Here is a 14,877-nt window from a genome sequence, read left to right as displayed (position 1 = left end):
TCAACTAAGGAGGTCTCATAGGGGCTTACAGAAACTGAAGTAACAATCAGGGAGCCTGTATGGGTCTGCACTAGGTTCTCTACACATGTGTTATGGTTGTGTAGCTTGGTGTTCTTGTGGGACTCCTAACAGTGGGAGTAGGGAGCAGGCTGTATCTGACTCTTCTGCCTGCTCTTGGGACCCTTTTTCTCCTATTGGGTTGCCTCATCCAGCCTTGATATGATATCAGGATGTGACTGATCTTATTGTAACTTACTATGACTTGTTTGTTTGAGATCCCTGGGAGGCCTGCTGAAGGGAAATGGAGGAGTGGATCTGGGGGAGAGAACAGTTAGGGAAGGGGCTTGCAGGAGAGGAGGGAGGGGAAATTGTGGACGGGACATAATATATGAGAGAAAATTAGTCAAAATAAAAAAACAAGTAAATACATTTGAAATAGGAGGATTATAAGAGAACACTATGATAAATTCTTCACCAACATGTTAGGTAACATAAATGTAATAGATTTTAAAAATTTTTTATTTACTTATTTTGTGTGCATGGGTGTTTTGTCTTCATGATGTCTGTGCACCACATACATGCCCAGTGCCACAGAGACCACAAGAGGGCATAACCATCACAGCCAACTGTTGTGACCCTTTATATGGGTGGTGTGAATCAAATGACTGAGCCATCTCCCTAGCGCCATTAGAATTTTAGAGTTTGCCAAATTCTTTTTCTTCATCAGCTAAGAGAAGTGTGTGAGAGTTTTCTTCTAATATTGATTCTGTCACTCAACTAATTTTCTCACATTGAACTGTTATACCCAGTTTGAGGGGACCCCCAAAAGACCACCACAGAGACTGAATCCCGAATGTAAAAGCAAAGAGCCTTTATTATCTTCTGAACTCTCTCTCTCTCTCTCTGAGAGCAGAGAGCTCAAACCCCAGCAGGGTGGGTTTTTTTTTATCATAGCAGAGGTTGAGGTGAGGGGACTTCCAGGGTTCAGGACCCTGAATGGCTGACATTTGTCTAGCTGTATAGGGTTTTGGAATGTTAGGCATTTCCTCTTAGATGTAAGTCCCACTGGGTGGGGTTAGCGCATGGCTTTTCCTGGGTCCAGGTGTTGCCTGCCATAAGCTGTGTTTGGGCCTCAGGTATTTCTCCTTAGATGCAAGCCCCACTGAGTGGGGTCTGCCAGAAGCTGTGTCTGGACCTTTAAGCCTGTCATGGTAGCTGTATGGTCAAGTTGTTTTGGGGTCCCTCACAGAACAATCCCTGTGGTTCCAGGATGAATTTAATGTTGTCATTATCTGTATAATGTTGTCATATAATTGTATAATCCCTTCTATATGGTGCTAAATTTTAACACCTAGTAGTTTATTGAGTGTTTTTTAGTCCACTTTTTTTAGAGACTGTAAACTTAGAATGAATTAGGAAATAATCCCTCTTGAATTAATTGGAAAAATGGAAAAGAGTTGGTGTTTGTGCTTCTAAACATATTTGATGGCATTCAATTTTGAAATCACCAAGTCTTAGACAATTTTTTTAGATAGACTTGTTTGTTATTGTTATTTTTACTTTTCAATATAGGTCTGTACAGATATTTTAATTTCTTTCTGAATCAGTTAGTTTTTTTTGTACATTTCTAAAATCTTGTTTATTACTTTATGTTATTTAATTTGTTGCCACATAAATTATCATATTATTATCTTCTTATGTGTCTTATTTCAAATTTATTTACTCATTTTTTAATTGATATGCACGTGTGTGCCTGCTTATCCGTGTGAGCACCCTGTCTATGCAGTGGCTGAGGGGACCAGAAGAAGTCACTTGAAACCAGAGTTACAGGTGTTTGTGTTCCCTCCTGGGGTGCTGGGAACAAACTCTGGTCCTCTGCAAAAGAAGGTTCTCTTAACTGCTGAGTCATCCCTCCAGTTCCCACTCCTTACTTCAATGACATCAAGAGCCTTGTTCCATTTATATTTCTCCTTCATTTACATCTCAGCTCTGTTTTCTATAAGCTGAGATGGCAGATGTCAGAAATACTGAGCTTTCTACAAAATATAAACCTCACATGGCTTTACCTAAACATGTCCAGTAATTTGACATTGTGGAGGAGAGCTCTCCAGGATGGAAGTCAGCTGCGTCACTGCTTCTGGCAACATGTTGTTTGCGTGACAGTGCAGACTGCCTGTCAGAGGACAGACACGCTAGCCAGAGATAAAGAAAGGAAAGTGGAGCTTGGGTAGGTAGACCAGAACTCCAAGGTTGGAGGACCCTTCCTCAAGTTCTTTCTTTTCTCTGACTCTGGATCAAGAGGACACACTAAGTAAGGGCTGGCAATGACATCTCAGCCCAAATCCCAACACTGTTCAGTCCTTCTGGCCAAGGACCCTTTGGAAGAGACTATGAGTCTGCCAAAAGCAGTCACGAAAGGCCCCCCTCTGCCAAGGTTCACAGCTGTGGCGCAATTAACCAGCCCAGGGATCTTTCACTGTTTGTTGATTCAACACAGAATCATTTACCAATTTCAATGGAGAGGGTTCCACACATTCGCACGCCATGAAGAGCCAAATTCCAACCTAGAGAAGCTGGTGGTCCACTGGGTTGAAGATGTCATCATTGCATGCCTTCAGAAAATAATGATGATGATGATGATGATGATGATGATGATAACAACAATAGCCTTATTGGAGAGCTGTGAAGGAGTGATCAGTGAGTCTCTATTCAGGACATCATCTGTCACTGACATCATCTCCAACTCAGGAGAAATGAAGAAGGTAGAGGACTCATCCTGGGCTGCCCCAGTTGTCTGCATGCTGCATCTCTGAGCTCAGCCACTGGGGCCCTGGACAGTTCCCTGCTGTTCAGATGCTGAACTTGGGGCAGGGTGAGACCACCTATTGGGTCCTGAACATAAGCCATAGGGGCACTGCCCATGAGCAGCAGCAGAGTAAGTGGAATCAGAAACGCAGTGTTGGAAACAGAGAAGATGAACACAGAGAGTGAGACAGAAAGGAGGCATGAGTGAAGGAAAAAGACGAGAAAGAGGAGAGAAAGAGGAGATCTTTGATTTCCTGTCTGTAGAGTCTCTTGATGTCTATGGCCAGCTCATCTCACACTCTCACGTCTGACTCTCCCCTCCTGTGTATGTCAGTAACTGTCTACCAACATCGGCCTCTGTCCATGTCTGTTTCTCCCTCTACCTCTCTGGGCTTCACTGTTGATATCATTATTTGCTTCTTATACTCAGTCTTTATTTTTCTTCATATTCTTTGGGCTGCATATATTTGTATTGGTTCTTTGATTATTTCAAATATGTTTATCTTATTTATTCTTTTCTCCCAAACTCCTCCTAGATCCACACCAGCTCTCCTACCCATTCAGCTCTCCCTGTGTCCTCTTTTAACACTTTTTATCCTATTGTTTTATATGATGAGTATTTTGCCTGTAAGCATGAATACACACCATGCACATTCCTGGTGCCCACTGAGGTCATAAGAAGAAGTTAGATCCCCTGGAAGAGGATTGCAGACAGTTGTGAGACACCATGTGGATGCTAAGAGTGGAACCCAGGTCCTCTTCTAGGGCCACAAGTGTTCTTAACCTCTAAGGCACCCACATTCACTTGGTGCTTCTCATATACTCTTGGATGAGTGGGTATTTTCTGGAGCAGGGTCAATGTAGAGAGCCAGCCCTTAGAGAACACAGCTCTCTCCTTCCCAGCAGCTGTCAGCTGCCGATATCTCCTCAGCTTTATATCCTGTGAGTTGGTGTAAGTAACTGCACATAGTTTCTAGTTTCATGAAGACTCAAAGCCTTTCATATTACACATTTACCATATTCACCCCCATAGACTTCCATTTCTCTGTCCTCCCTTTCCCCACACCTGCTAGTCTTCTTCCCTCCTCTTGAATTCCCCTCTTGATTCCTGTGGTGTCCAATCTTCCTTTCTGTCTTTCTGTCTCCCATGGGGAGGGAAAGCTCCCTGCCCTCAAATGCAGTAAAGCAGCCTTGGCTGAGTGAGGGAGGATGAGAGAGTGAGTCCTTCTTGAAATACTCCTCCTCTCCTTTCTTACCTCCCAAAAGAAGAGACTTTGGGATAGTTAGACTAGAGGAGGTGAAAGCCAGAGGAGACCATGAAGAAAATCTCTGCCAGCTTCACATTAGTAAACTCCACTAGCTACAAAATTAAACAGCTGCCATTTACTGAGCACCTCTGTTGTTGTTGGTAACTTTCATGACCTCACTAGTACATGATCCACTGAAATAGCGTGAAAGATGTTGTCACTGGTCCCATAAGGCTCAGACAATAATGGCCCCTTTTCAGGGTCACATCACAACATCAGGATAAGATTAAGATCCTAACCTCAGCTTCAATCATGTTCTTCACTATCCATCCAATAACATCCATCCGGCCACATGGGACACTGAGGCCAGCAAAGAGAAGGGATATCCTGAGTTCACAACTATAGTTGGTAAAGATGCCCCATATATTTAGGGCTGACATTCTGTGTTCTTTTCCCAGCACCTGGGCCAATTAAGTGTCTCTGCACTGTTTTTTTTTTTTTCTACTGTAAAAAGAGGCTTCGGTGAAAGGCTGAGAGCAACCAGAGCTATAGGTATAAGCATACTTTGAAGGCAACCGGTCACTGTGACCATTGTGTGAGCAATTTTACAATCTAATTTAACTAAAAACTAATTGGGAACTTTGGGGGCAGTTGTGGCGGTTGGAGGCTGGTATCACAGCTTTGTAAGACCAGGTCAACCCCTCTGCCAACTGCAACTTTCACTGCCTTCCTTCCAACTCTGTGTAAGGTTCCAGAGTCACGTGACTCTAGCCTGAACCCCCTTTCCCCCCACATGTGGGCTTTGGAAAATATTGGTTATATGGTTATACGGTGTCAATCATGGCCTCACTATGCGGCTTTTTAAAGAACTCTTGGTACTGGGAGACTGTACAGCATCAAAGCTAAGATGAACACCTGGACCCAGGTTCTGACTGCAGGATTCTACTGGACATTCCATATATGTCACTTGCCAGGAACTCCACACCCACAGGTCTGGTTCTTCAACTCACCCCACATCTTCAGATGGTGACCCTGGAATCTCCCCTCCTAATACTGTTAACCTACGTGCCTTCTCACAAAAGTGTCTAATTCTACAGCAAGCATGTCCTGTGCAATCAAAATGCAAACCCTTGGATTCTTTCTAAAACCCCAAATCCCTGTGTGTGAAGTACTTTCTCTAGTTGAGACCCTCAACCCTCTCTTTGGGTGCTTTACATGCAGATGTAGGTATCTCTTCCTTTCTGGAAGTTTCCTAATCGCACTCACATTCCGTTACGCAACCCTGGCATCCTTTCTCCTCTCCTAGAATCCACTCCATGAAAACCAGCCCAGAGGCTGACACCTCCTCCTTCTTTCCTGCTGGTGTCACAACCAAGGCAGTTGCATGACAAGGCAACAGTTGGGAGGAAATTATTAAACAGGAGCCAAAATCTCACCTCAGCCTAGAGTATAAAGGCTCACTGTCCCAGGTCATCATCTACCTGTCCCTCTCACTGCCACCATGCTGGCTTCAGGGATGCTCCTGGTGGCTGTGCTGACCTGCCTCAGCATCATGATCATAATGTCTGTGTGGAGGCAGAGGAGACTGTTGGGGAAGATGCCTCCAGGACCCACCCCCTTGCCCTTCATTGGGAACCTCCTGGAACTGGACACAGAGAAGTTTCGTGACTCTCTTTCAAAGGTAGTACTGGGCAGGGAGAGGGGTGAGTTTGGGGTGCGTAGCATGCTCAGTGTGTCTGGGGTTCCAGGGCAGAAGACTGACTAGGTCAGAATGCAGACATAGGAAAGGGGGTGTAGGGGTGTGATAGCCAGCTCCTAATGCATCCCAAGTACCTGACATCAGGACATGGGCAGTTCAAAGAATGACTTGTATAACTAACTCCTCGCATCACTCTCGCAGATCAGGGAGCAGTATGGTCCTGTGTTCACTATCTACCTGGGGTCTCGTCCTGTTGTGGTACTGTGGGGGTATGACGCAGTGAAGGAGGCTCTGATTGACCAGGCTGAGGAATTCGGTGGCCGCGGAGAGCAAGCTTTCCTGAACTGGTTCTTCAAAGGCTATGGTGAGGTGACAGTGGGGGGATTAGGCCAGACAGATGTGTGGCTGCAGGTTCCATAGTCTTCCCCAACTCACCTGCACACACTCCAAGCTCTTTCTCTGGTCTTTGATCCATTTGCCTGTTCAATGCTAATTTGTTCTGTGTACCTCTGAATTGTTTTAGAATTTCTACATCCTATTCTCCCTGCATTTCAGTGTTTCTGTTAGTGTCTTGCTGATTTCTCTTCCTGGGTATCCCTTCCCGGATCTTACAGACTTAAAAAAAAATTGTTTTTTTTTTTTTTTTTAATTTTTTTGTTTTTTGTTTTGAGACAGAGTTTCTCTATATAACCACCTTGGCTGTCCTGAAACTCCCTCTGTCGACCAGGCTGGCCTCTAACTCAAAGATTCATCTATCTCTACCTCCCAAGTTCTGGGATTAAAGACATGCGCCATCACTCTCTGGCCTGTTTGTTTTTGTTTTTAAATAAAATGGTTTGCTTTATTTTTAACTCTGTGTGCGTGCGCGCGCGCGCGCGCGCACGCGGGGAAACACACACACACACACACACACACACACACACACACACACACACACACACACACACACACACGTACCACGCACCTGTGTCTATGAGGGCCAGCAGAGGGCATCAGATGTCAGGGAGCCAGAGTTACAGGTGCTTGTGGAACTGAACTCTGTTCTTAGCAACAGCAGTTGCTAACCACTGAATCATTCCTTCAGCCCCAGACTATGCCAACTCTTTTTATTCATTCTTCTCTCATACAATACATGCCAAACAAATGCTCCCCTCCCTCCCTCCCTCCCAGCTCACTCCCCACACCCCCCAAAACCCACTGCTCCTCTGTTTTCCTTCCGAAAGGAACAGGCCTCCCAGGGATATCAACTTAATGCCTGCTGGGATCCTGTTTCGTAATTCAGGTTTCAACTTCATCCCAGAATCTTTTCAATTAGTTACTCTTAGCAATGTGCTTGTTCTCCAGCAACCCCTCCCTCTGTTTCTTCTTCCTCTGTGAAAATCTTACTTGATGTCTGTTTTAGAGACCCATGTCTCTAGACTCTGCCCATATTTCTCTTTATCTAGTTCAGTTTAGATTTTTTTTTAGATTTTATCTAGTTTTAAAAATCTAGTTTTAGATTTTTAGATTTTTATCTAGTTCAGTCACGATTTTTATTTTTATTTTGTTTTTTGAGACAGGCTTTCTCTGTGTAATAGCCCTGCCTGTCCTGGAACTCACTCTGTAGACCAGGCTGGCCTCGAACTCAGATCCACCCGCCTCCACCTCCAGAGTGTTGGGAGTAAAGGGCATACCACCACAGCCAGTTTAGTCAACGATTTTTAAATCCATCCAAATCTCATGTCTTGTGATCCTCTTCCGTCTTTCCTTTAGATTTTCTCCTTGTCTCTCTGTGTTGCCATCTATCCTGACACAGCCTCTCACTCTCTCTTTAAAAAACATTTAATAATTTTGTTTTGTTTTTTGAGATAAGGTTTCTCAGTGTAGACCAGGCTGGCCTCGAACTCACAGAGATCCACCTGCCTCTGCCTCCTAAATTCTGGGATTAAAGGCGTGTGCCACCGCCGCCTGGTTTAATAATTGTTTTTATTTATTTTTTATATTTGTTTTACCTGCATGATGTCCCTGTACCATGTGCCTTCCTTGTGCCCATGGAGGCTAGAAGTGGGCATCGGATTCCCTGGAACTGGAGTTACAGACTTCTGTGAGCTAACACATGGATCCAGGGAATCCAACTCTGATTAGCTGGAAGCTAAGTGCTCTTAACTGCTGAGCTGTCTCTCCAGTTCCTCTTTCTTCTTTTTACTGTTGTCTCAGTGTCTCTGTCTCTGACACTCACTCTGAATTTGGATCTTTCTCAAGTTTCCCAGCTCCCTGGCTTTCTCATTCTTCCTTTTACCCACCTCTCCCATTCCAGCCCTTTGCCCAACCCCACACTCTCCAGGAATTTGTCAGAGGGACCAGACTGCCCAAACATACCTCTCTAACCTCTTCCGGTGCCGGTGTCTGGTTCCCCAGGTGTACTGTTGAGCTCCGGGGAGCGGTCCAAGCAACTGAGGCGCTTCTCCATCTCCACACTGAGGGACTTCGGCTTCGGCAAGCGTGGCATCGAGGAGAGGATCATAGAGGAGGCGGGCTTCCTCATACAGGCCTTTCGGGACACAAATGGTAAGGTGGAGGGTCACGGAGTCCATAAGAGAAATAGCAGATTCTGAAGAGTCATGTGTAGATGAATTTCTAAATGGTCTTATTAAATAAAAAACACGGAGCCAAATATAGGGATGAAGGCTGTAGAGAGATCAGGGAAATAGGGAAAGCCACCAGCCAGCCTCACCTCACCAACTCTGCAGATTCCAAATGCGCGTTACTTCCTGTCTACACACACACATATGCCTCGCTGTTCTGATTTGCTTCTGCCATCTGATCCAGCTACATCACTTCCTCTTCCTGCCCAGCTCTGACACTTTCTGTCTGTCTGTACAGACCTCCAGACCTCCATGGTTAACTCGTGTTGGAATTAAGGCATGTGCCACCACAACTGGCTCTGTTTCCAGTGTGGCCTTGAACACGCGGAGATCTTGCCTGCCAAGTGATAGGATTAAGGGCGTGTGCTACCGCTGCCTGACTTTGTTTATTTATAACGGCTGGCCTTTTCCCTCTGATCTCCAGGCAAGCTTTATTTATTAAAGCACAAATTAAAATATCACCACATTTCAGCACAAATAAAATATCACCACAGTCACGTGTTGAGACGGACAGTGGGAACTTCGGGAAAGGCACCAATCTCTGGTGCTAACACTGCCGTCAGCTGAGCCCTGCTCCTCCAACCTCCTTCCCTTTCAACTCTGGCCTGACTCGCAGGTGCTAATATAGATCCCACCTTCTACATGAGCCGAACCGTCTCTAATATCATCAGTTCCATTGTGTTTGGGGACCGCTTTGAGTACGACAACAAAGAATTCCTGTCGCTGTTGGGCATGATGATGCGGAGTTTCCAGTTCACAGCTACTTCAACTGGACAGGTAACCACTTCGAGCCTCAGCTGGAGCCCCTATGAAATCCTCCCGCAGAATCCTGGCCTGGCCACCAGTGCCTCCACCAAACATCCTTCTCTGGACATGATCTCCTCAGATACGCTCCCATCTTGGACAGCTAAATAATGAGATCAAATCCTAAGAAAGGTACCGATATGGAATCCCCATGGCAACTGGTCATCTCAATAGATGCCAACCAAATCAGAGCGTGCAAATAGACACAGCCCTTCCATCCATCCAGTTACCGTAACCTCTGACAGTTGCTACTATTGAGCCCTTCTGGATGACTTCACACTCAGAGAAATGGACCTAAATTTATATCCTACCACTCACTTTAAGTAGCTTACAACAGCCTAAACTCCAGCTCCAGGGGATCCAACATCTTTAGTACCTGCAATCATGTACACACACCTATGCAGAGACACATACACATAATTAAAGTAAGCATCACAAATGCTTTTTAAAAATATTCATACAAGGGTTACCTGTTCAGTCCACATAGATAAGTGAAAATCTGAACAGGTGCCTCAGCTGAGACTCCAAACACACAATGACCTGGATAGGTTAACTACACACACTCACAGACATGTTTTCCAGCCAGGGCCATTCAGTGAATCTCACGGGAGTACTCTAGGCAATGCACTTGAACACTCAAACACTTACACCCAAGTTTTCTCCACTGTGACACTGGCAAACAACCTCACTTAATACTTAGACACATGCATAGCAACCCACAACTCAAATGCAAACAGTTATCTGGAAAGCTGTGCCAGCCTGGCCTTTCTGAGTGCCTAGCCACTTGGGGGTTGCCACAACAGACCCACCCAACAATGACACACCAAGATGTCTTTCCATCCAACCTCGGCTGAATACGTACATGGGTTTCTGCCTTTATCAGTTTTTACCCTAATAACTGATGCTGCAGATATGCCCCCGTTCATCTTACCCAAATTTGTGGATAAACCCACATGGAAACATAATCATGTGGGTCCCTTCAACCAGCAACTAAATACCTAGGAAGCAGAGGAAGGTTTTGAAGCCTTCTCTGCTCCTTCTCAGGTCCCATTCCCTTGGGTCCTGATGCTGACAGCTGTCCTCCCACTGTTTCCTCTCTCCCATCCCAGCTCTTTGAGATGTTCTATTCAGTGATGAAGCACCTGCCAGGACCCCAGCAGCGGGCCTACAAGGAGATACAGGGGCTGGAGGACTTCATAGCCAGGAAGGTGGAACGGAACCAGCGCACCTTGGATCCCAATTCCCCCCGGGACTTCATCGACTCCTTCCTCATCCGCATGCAGGAGGTGCTCCCAGTAGCTGTTGGTGGATGGTTCAAAGCCTGGGGTTGGGTGGGGCAGGAGCAGAGGATCATGCACGTTAGCTCCCAGCATAGTAATCCTCACCCCTCTCATCATGATTAATGCCACTCACCCAGCTACTGAGCCCTTATGAGAGGACAAGTGTGTGCAAACATGCACACCAGCCACCCCCACAGCGCCACCAGGTGCCAGGCGCTGGTTTTCAGTGTTTGACAATGTTCACCCACTTAGAACCAACACTGACTTGGGAGCACATTCCACTCTGTACCTAGGTCTAGAATTAGGAAAATGCTAAGCTGCTTGTCTGGGGTCAGGCTAGGCTGCTTGTCTGGGGTCAGGCTGCAGGGAGCAGAGGGCTCTGGCTGAAACCTGGTCTCTGTGGCTCCAAGGCAGGGTCCTTCCTTTAACCAGCATTGTCTCCAATCTCTCCTACCCTGGTCCTCAGATACCCATGGGAATAGGTGACCTGGCTTCACAATGTGATCACGGAGGGGCCTCATGTTCACCTGTATGTCCATTCCCCATCTTTAAGAAATAAAATGAGGATTTATGTAATCTGTGTTTCCAAGGACCAAAAGTGAGGCTGGAGAGAGGCTCAGGGGCTAAGAGTGCTCACGGCATAGGTGTGAGGACCCGGTTTTGAATCACCAGAACCCACATGAGGAGCCATACATGGCCATGGGTGCCTGCTTTCTCAGCATTGGAGGGTGGAGACATGTGGATCCCAAAAGGTTGCTGGACAGTCAGCCAGGTTCAATGCCAGACCCCTGTCTCAAAGGAAAAAGGCAGAAAATGAGAGAAGATACCCAATGGTCTCCTCTGGTTGCCTCATGTATATTCATGGGTATGGACATCCACATGCACATATGTACCCTCAAATAATCAGCGCGCGCGTGCGCGTGCGCGCGCGTGCGCGCGCGCACACACACACACACACACACACACACACACACACACACACTTGAGAAGGAGTAAGATGCTTCCACTCCAAATTCTGATTCTCCATCTCATAGGAACTGCTCCTAAGTTTCATCACCCCTTTGTCTCTATCCTCTCTTTCTCTCCCCTTTCTTACCTCCTCCTCTTTCCCTCCTCTTTTTAAAAACATCATTACTATTTAATCAACTTCCAACTAAGTTGATAGCAAAAGGACAGAGATTCACCCAGGAAAAGACCAAGGAAGAAGTTCTTGGGAAGAACCATCACCTGGGGAGAGCTGGTTGATCAGGGTCTCTCTTCCCACCTTAATCTTAACCAAGATAAGTGAATCCAAGGGAAACTTCCAGTAGTTCCCCAAGGAGTGATAACGGACTCATCATAAATGCTCTTCTCCCTATAGGAGAAGAAGAACCCCCAAACTCAGTTTCACATGAGGAACCTGTTGTCGACCACACTGAACCTTTTCTTCGGGGGCACAGAGACTGTCAGCACAACCATGCGTTATGGCTTCCTGCTCCTCATGAAGAACCCTCACATTGCAGGTAAGGCTACCGAGCACAGGAAAGTGGAGGCCGCATACCCCCGCCCCACAATGTTCCAGAAATGGGCTACCCTAACCCCAGCTCTCCCAGATCTCTGGGTCCTCAGAAAGTCTCTGATATGCAGAGACAGGAGAAAGACTGATGTGATAGACATCCACTTGTTAGTGCTGATCACCATCTGACCAGCTTCTCCAGGTTCTTACCATCTTCTTCTGAAGAAGTACAACAAATGGCAAAGCCTTGAGGGAATTTTCCAATTCAAGGGGAAAGCAAAATGAATAGCTACACTGCAGAGGAGCAGTGGGCTGAGCAGGATTTGCTGAGGAGGAGCCTTGGTTATTGTCTAGGGTTTCCCTTTGTGGGTTCAAGAAGAGGAAGAGTTGATTGGTAGGGGTAGGGTGTGGGTAGTTTTGTGTTTTGATTGATAGGCTTGAGTTATGTAAGCCTCTGTTAATTAGGCATGTCGTTTCCCACAGTGCATGTAGTATTAATCATGGGCATGTCCAATCACATGCAGGCATAAGATGGTAAATGGGTCATTTTCCCTAAAAGTTCACTCAAAGATACAATTTGCTTTACTCAGCATGCACCTAAGACCTGCTCAGGCTGGATTGGTCCACTGGCTCTAGTTCTGGGTTATGTTCAACGATGTTGCTATAGTGATGTTTCAGGTCATTGGGATGCATTTGACTGGTTGCCTTGTTTAGAGCAGGGTATGTCTGGAGCGCAGCATCAGTGGGGATCCTGGGGTGCTAGTCTGTCCCTGCAAACTACTCATCTTAAGCCGAGTCTCACTAGCTGTTTTAAACACGGTGAAGGTCTGAACCAATTTGTAAACTACTCTCCATCATACAAGGTCCCTTATCTGTTCTTCTTGGGTTATTCTCTAAGTCTCTTTTTGCAAATGCATGTGATTCTGGCCCAAGAAGGTTAATGGAACCCTACTCCAGCACCAAATATGGCCAACATCTACTGCAAATGATCTACAAGACACCACCCATAATTCCACATTACCATTTGGATTTGCATATTTAATCTATATTCTATATTTTTAGACACATAAGCATATCTTCTCTTCTCAGCTAAGATGCATGAGGAAATTGACCAGGTGATTGGCAGGAACCGGCCGCCCAAGTACGAGGACCATTTGAAGATGCCCTACACCGAGGCTGTGATCCATGAGATCCAGAGATTTGTAGACGTAATTCCTTTAGGTGTACCTCGTAGCACCACCAAGGACATCAAGTTTCGGGACTTCCTCATACCCAAGGTGCTGCTCTGCCCAGCCTGAAGGAACGTTCAGGAATATTCCGCACTGTCCTTTCTTCTCAAACAAACATTTGCTCCCTCATCATGCCCTTTCAGCCGAGCTGCTCAGAGTCCCCTGGATCCTGGGTCTCCCTCAGATTGTCCAGGGATCAACCCTATGTTTAGCAAACTCCTGTTGTAAGGAACATGAGCCCATTTCTCTAGAACTTGTTTCTTATGCTAAAGAGTCTCTTATCCTCTAAGCATTCTGCCAAGGCATACAATCCCTAAGCATCCCAAACCCTCTTCTGTGTCCGGGAGTGTGAACCTCCCAGTCCCAGGACCTCCTAAATTGATAGACACGAGTTTGCTCATTCCCCAACAACCTGTCCCAGGAGACACAGAGTCTGTGTTGCTCCAATGATCTTAGAAAGCACTAACTGCCACTTCTCCAAGAGAACCTGTCCCAGGCATGTTAACCTCATTCCCTGATGCTTCTTCCTCAACTTTCTCCTCTTCCTTCCAATCCTGTGATCTCTGAGGATGCTCATCTCTCATCCGGCCTCATCAGTCTCCATGGCTCCTCTCTTTCAGGGCACGGATGTTTTTCCCATACTGAGTTCTGTGCTGAAGGACCCCCAGTTCTTCTCCAATCCCAACGACTTTGACCCCCAGCACTTTCTGGATGACCAGGGGCAGTTTAAGAAGAGCAATGCTTTTGTGCCCTTTTCCATTGGTAAGAGGGCCCTGTTCATACCCCCAGGGCTAACACTTCCTGGCTCCTCTCTCTCAAGTGTAGTGTTGGACCTGTCTCCAGTTTGGAATTTACTGTTGGAGTCTGCCTTCCAGCCAACCAAATGCAATTTCCTTGTGGACTCAGGCCAAAGGAGAGGCATGATCAAACCCCTCTCAGAGATAGGAAAAATCGAGGCTCAGGCTGAGTCTGAGTCATAGACAAGATTTAGTAGGTGATAGCAGAGCAGCCATACTTGAGAGTCTATTAGTTGGAGGGGCATTTAGACTTCTCATTGTGCCAGCTTGTCATGGGTCACCTCCCCTCCATGTACAAGGGGTACAGAGGCTCAGAGCCATCCTTCAGACTACAGTGCTGCAGGTCCTTCTCCTTGGGGAATCCAGCTGCCGGCCTGGCATAGGGTGAGGTGACATGACAATTGGCTTCACTTCCACCCTCTACCTCTTCTCTTCTCCAGGAAAGCGATACTGTTTTGGAGAAAACCTGGCTAAGATGGAGCTTTTCATCTTCTTCACAACCATTATGCAGAACTTCCACTTCAAGTCTCCACAGGCACCCCAAGACATAGACGTGTCCCCACAATATGTCGGCTTTGGCACAATCCCTCGAAGATTCACAATGAGCTTCCTGCCTCGCTAAGCAGGAACCCTGCTGGGTGGAGACAGTGAGCATGTCCAGAAAGAGGGAGGGGCTAATGGGGTGGGTCCAATGGGGGTGGGGCTAAAGGACAGCATGAAAATTAGAGGGAAATCTGGGGCTTGATGTGTTACACCCAGAGAACAACTGAGTAGAGTGCTCACCTTCCTGAAGACAGGTTCTTCAAAGGTGGGATGAGAGACTGTCCCTAGTATCTGAACACTGATTGTAATAATTAAAGCTATTGTTGATTGCACAAGAGTTCGGTGTGAATTTCA

General features: G+C 46.3%; 1 protein-coding gene across 1 annotated transcript; it reads left to right on the top strand.

Moving 5' to 3' along the window:
- Nucleotides 1–5,418: 5,418 nt before the first annotated feature.
- On the top strand, nucleotides 5,419–14,860 carry LOC102925552 (cytochrome P450 2A8). Its single transcript, XM_006995850.4, has 9 exons — nucleotides 5,419–5,733; nucleotides 5,953–6,115; nucleotides 8,149–8,298; nucleotides 8,992–9,152; nucleotides 10,289–10,465; nucleotides 11,820–11,961; nucleotides 13,044–13,231; nucleotides 13,804–13,945; nucleotides 14,421–14,860. The coding sequence occupies exons 1-9, from the start codon at nucleotides 5,554–5,556 to the stop codon at nucleotides 14,600–14,602; spliced, it is 1,485 nt and encodes a 494-aa protein (XP_006995912.1). The 5' UTR covers nucleotides 5,419–5,553; the 3' UTR covers nucleotides 14,603–14,860.
- The last annotated feature ends 17 nt before the right edge of the window (nucleotides 14,861–14,877 follow it).

Source organism: Peromyscus maniculatus, chromosome 1, assembly GCF_049852395.1.
Source record: "Peromyscus maniculatus bairdii isolate BWxNUB_F1_BW_parent chromosome 1, HU_Pman_BW_mat_3.1, whole genome shotgun sequence".
Lineage (NCBI taxonomy): Eukaryota > Metazoa > Chordata > Mammalia > Rodentia > Cricetidae > Peromyscus > Peromyscus maniculatus.
Note: the sequence above shows the minus strand (reverse complement) of the source record. Positions and strands in the feature narration are given on the sequence as shown.

Bases quoted from the DNA above. Each gene is read 5' to 3' on its own strand.
- LOC102925552 (XM_006995850.4), top strand. From the start codon at position 5,554: ATGCTGGCTTCAGGGATGCTCCTGGTGGCTGTGCTGACCTGCCTCAGC. The intron at 6,116-8,148 runs GTGAGGTGACAG...CTGGTTCCCCAG, and splicing joins CTGGTTCTTCAAAGGCTATG to GTGTACTGTTGAGCTCCGGG. The intron at 9,153-10,288 runs GTAACCACTTCG...CTCCCATCCCAG, and splicing joins CAGCTACTTCAACTGGACAG to CTCTTTGAGATGTTCTATTC.